This window comes from Polypterus senegalus, chromosome 8 (assembly GCF_016835505.1).
Source record: "Polypterus senegalus isolate Bchr_013 chromosome 8, ASM1683550v1, whole genome shotgun sequence".
In the NCBI taxonomy this organism is placed as follows: domain Eukaryota; kingdom Metazoa; phylum Chordata; class Cladistia; order Polypteriformes; family Polypteridae; genus Polypterus; species Polypterus senegalus.
The window spans coordinates 161,132,817-161,137,014 of record NC_053161.1 but is presented as its reverse complement, the minus strand read 5'-3'; the positions used below and the strand labels follow the sequence as shown (position 1 = coordinate 161,137,014).

The window sequence follows — 4,198 nt, the reverse complement described above, 5'->3', positions numbered from 1 at the left end:
ATTTACACAAGTCTTCCATGTTAGCTTGCAATGTAATACATTTCTTCAAGATATCACATTTAACATTTAGAATTTAATATTTTTTATTCTTCCATTTCGCAAAGCAATTAAGTTTGGCTTTTATTATAAAGAGTTTAAAACCCCAACTATAGCCCCAGTGTTTTACATAAGAACTTTCAAGATACTGCCTGAGATGAACTTATGCTTTTGCGGCTGTTTTAATAATTTGTGGTTCTAATTTCATTATCTTCTTGGCGTAATTAACCTCAGTATTTCAAGTGTTTATTTCAATCGATTGGTGTCTGATTGACAATATTTTTCTCCGCACGTGTCATTAACATTAATCAGCCGAACGCCTCAATTCGTGTATATAAAGACTGTGCTGCGCCTCGAACTTTACTGCGTTTTGTTGTTTTCTTTTCCTCCATTTTTTATTGCAAAAAAAATGTGGTGTAAGGGTCAGATAGCCGTAGTGTTGCTGCTCTTTTTCCTCTGCGATGCTTTTGCTCAGCCCCGTTTCAAAGGACGGAAGCTTATCGCAAAGCAGCAGAAGCCCGCGGTCGTGCTTTATGCTAACCCTATTGAGCCGAGAGCTGGCGCTCCGCAGACCGTAACCGCTCAGTGCACCGACAGTGAGGTGATCGTCACCATCAGTCCGGACTTGCTGGGTATCCAAAAGCCGGTGCAGCCTTCTGATCTTTCCATGGGTGGCTGTGGAGTCACCAGCCCGGCCGGTGCTCGGCCCTTTGTGATTGAAGCGCCTCTGCAGGGCTGTGGGAGCACCGTGGAGGTAAATTGCTTGAGTGCTCTCGCACTCTCCTTTTCCAAACTGTCTCAAGATGACCGTTACTGAACGCTTTTTGTAGTACATGGTTGGGTCTTGGTTTATGTTCGCGCTTTGGTCTTAAAGCCTCAATTGATTAGGCGCAAGTGAACCAAATCATGGACTCGGCGTTACACTTGTGTGAGATACGGAGCTTCACAGCGGACTGCCTCAGCCGTAGGCGTTGGCATTGCAGAGGGAAAAATGAGACTTGGACACTTAAGCCTTGCATTATGTGCTCGGACCCAGTGAATCCTTCATTCCCGATGTAATGATTGCTCTTGACCTGTTTGTAGATATGAGCCTGTATGGTAAGGAACGTGGAGATTGGCTGAACTCTGACTGGAATGGCATGGCGATTAGACCAGCAAATTAAACTGTAGGGCTGTGTTTCAGTGTTTAAAATTCTAGAATGCAATGCAGTCCAAATTAGAAGTGGTGATAAGGGTGTAAAATGGCACTGGCTAAACTAGTATTTAGTAAGCCCTAGGATCAAGTCATCTGGGAAGGGGGAGAAATGTTCTGTCAAATAGTGGGTTAGCCTATAAGGTCCCTCTCCTGTAAGTTACCATTTTAGCTGGACTTCAAAATGGTTTGCTTGCCCCCTTAAAGGTGAATACAAAGACTGGACTAACTGGCTGGACAGTAGATGTCTTTAGACCCAAGCCCCAGCAGAGCATTGCTGTGACTTTTTTTTTTAGTTGCACAAATAAGCAAGTGGCTACAGGTTAAACTATTTGCTGCCTGCTTAGGTTTTAAACAGATTTCAGATCTAAACCAATTAAGACAGTTCACAACCCAATTGCTTGTCACCATTATTGCACATGGGCATTTGCTTGTCACTAGCCATCTAGATTTCAAAATGAACATTGAAATTCCAATGTGCTAAAGTGGTCCAAGGTTAGACCTGGTCCAGGTCTGTGTACATTGGAGCACACCAGCCACCAGAAATGCTTTACAATCTAGAACAGGATGACTCTGCAAGATATTATAGGTGGCTCTTTGGCCAGCAGTTAGTAACTTTTCAGGTTTTAGCTCCAGGTTTAAGACAGGATGTTGGATTGAAGACCTTGCTCTGTTAATCACTGTATAGAATCTAGAGGTTTTTGTGCCATTTGGGTATGTCGAGTCCAGGATCAATACTATTAGTGTCTAAAGCCAAAGTCTGTCTAAATGCTGCTGTTACAGATTTAGAAAACCAATGGTTTAAGCTCTTTGGCAACTAAATTGTTGGCTTATCCCTTTAGATGCAGGGTGCTGAGATAGTGTACACCTTCACCCTTGACTACAATCCTTCTCCAATTGATGGTCTTCCCATTGTAAGAACAAATCCAGCTGTGGTGCAGATTGAATGCCACTACAACAGGTGAGAGATGATGCAACTAGGGTACAAGTGGAGTTGGTTCCATGTTTGGAAGTTGGCCTAGAGTATAGTAATGCTGATACAGCTGTAGTGATAAGCTATGAGTCCTGCTTCAAATCTATCTGCATCAATTTCTTAACTTCTCCCCACCACAGGCTCCACAATGTCAGCAGCAATGCTTTAAACCCCACTTGGGTTCCCTACACCTCCACAATCTCTGCTGAGGATATTCTGGGCTTCTCGCTTGTTATAATGAGCAGTAGGTGTACACCTAAAAGACCTTCCATCTGCACTGCTAGTTGTGGTTGTAATCCCTTGTAATGTTCCCCTCTGTAGGTGACTGGAGTGGGCCAAGTCCATCCAACACCTTCTTCCTAGGAGACCTTGTTAACCTTCAAGCGTCTGTGGACAACTCTAACCATGAGCCTCTCCGCGTCTTTGTGGACAGCTGTGTGGCCACTCCTGGGTCCAATGCATCGGCCCCAGCCTACACCTTCATTGGGAATAATGGGTGGGTGTGAACAATAGCATTGAGTTTCCAGACTAAGATCTAGTCAGACTATGGTCCCTCTTGTGTATTGCAGGTGTTTCTTGGACAGCCAACTGTCTGGCTCCAATTCCCAGTTTGTGTCCCCCAGGGTTGCCCAGTCTGTAATGCAGTTCCAGCTGGATGCCTTCAGGTTTTATGGCCTGACTACTAGTTCAGTAAGTCTTTTCCTCCCATCTCCTTTAGAGGAATCCCATTGAAGCTCCAGGTGTGACTGTAGTGTCTTGCATGTCTACTTTCAGATCTTCATTAGCTGCCATCTGAAGGTGACCTTGGCATCAGCTAATGTTGATCCTTTGAATAAGGATTGTTCATACAACTCTGCACTGAGCCAGTGAGTGTACAGGTGTGCCATTCTCTTAGCCAGTCTGGCTAGTATGCTGGCAGGTTTTGATTAGTGGCTGTGCTTTTAGGTGGAGCTCAGTGGATGGGAACAATGCTGTCTGTAGCTGCTGTGACACAAACTGTGCCAACCCCCCTCCCTTCAGGAGGGGCTCTAGTGCCCCCCGATACAGACACAGAAGAGCAAGTAAGTGACCTCTTGCAGTTTGTGTATCCAATGCTGGACACTGCAGAAGCTTCAATTGTATTTTCCAGGTGAAGAGAGTATCCCATCTGGATGGGAGGAGACCATTTCTGTTGGACCCCTCTTCCTGAAGCACATCTCTCCTTTGTCTTCTGTATCACAGTCGCTGTCTGGCCTGCAAGATAAAACCTCTCCAGGTAACTTGCATTGTCTATGTATGCTAGGTTCAATCTGTCCTAGCAAGAGCTGAGATGGGTTTAGTTTCTTCCTTCCTAATGCTTTGCTTTTCTCCATGCAGGATCCCAATTCCAAGCTTCCATCCTTGGAGCTGTTGTGGGTGTCCTGGCTGTCTCATGTGTTGCTGTACTATTCTTTGTCTATAGAAAAGCAAATGGAACTGCTAATATCAAGCAATAAATTTTTAATGCTCGCATCAGTTTCTCTATTGTATTTATTTGGGTTGTATCTACCTGCTCATTATTGCATGATCTTCCTGAATCCCCTTCTAGGCAATGAAAAACATGCAGGTGCCGGTCATAAAATTAGAATATCATGACATGAAGTGAATTTATTTCAGTAATTCCATTCAAAAATTGAAACTTGTATATTAGATTCATTCATTATACACAGACTGTATTTCAAATGTATGTTTGTTTTGATTAGAACTGACAACTAATGAATTGATATTCTAATTTTCTGAGATACTGAATTTGGGACTAAGACCAATGCAAAAGATTTTTAGAAATGTTGGCCAACTGAAAGGTATGAGCATATACAGCCCTCAATATTTAGTTGGGGCTCCTTTGGCCTGGATTACTGCAGCAATGTGGCGTGGCATGGAGTCTTATCAATCTGTGGCACTGCTCAGGTTTTAGGAGAGCCCATGTTGCTCTGATAGTGGCCTTTATCTCTGAATTGTTTCTGGCGTATTGCAGCTTC

At 43.8% G+C, this 4,198-nt stretch overlaps 1 protein-coding gene across 1 annotated transcript; it reads left to right on the top strand.

The window, feature by feature from the left end:
- The first annotated feature begins 389 nt into the window (after positions 1-389).
- Positions 390-3,689, top strand: LOC120533300 (zona pellucida sperm-binding protein 3-like). The gene is made up of 9 exons (XM_039760129.1): positions 390-790; positions 2,071-2,189; positions 2,342-2,445; positions 2,523-2,697; positions 2,771-2,891; positions 2,976-3,067; positions 3,147-3,262; positions 3,331-3,456; positions 3,558-3,689. The coding sequence occupies exons 1-9, from the start codon at positions 446-448 to the stop codon at positions 3,674-3,676; spliced, it is 1,317 nt and encodes a 438-aa protein (XP_039616063.1). The 5' UTR covers positions 390-445; the 3' UTR covers positions 3,677-3,689.
- The last annotated feature ends 509 nt before the right edge of the window (positions 3,690-4,198 follow it).

Excerpts from the sequence above, each read along its gene's own strand:
- LOC120533300 (XM_039760129.1), top strand. The coding sequence starts at position 446 with ATGTGGTGTAAGGGTCAGATAGCCGTAGTGTTGCTGCTCTTTTTCCTC. Across the intron at positions 791-2,070 it reads GCTGTGGGAGCACCGTGGAG|ATGCAGGGTGCTGAGATAGT; the intron begins GTAAATTGCTTG and ends TTATCCCTTTAG. Across the intron at positions 3,068-3,146 it reads TACAACTCTGCACTGAGCCA|GTGGAGCTCAGTGGATGGGA; the intron begins GTGAGTGTACAG and ends CTGTGCTTTTAG.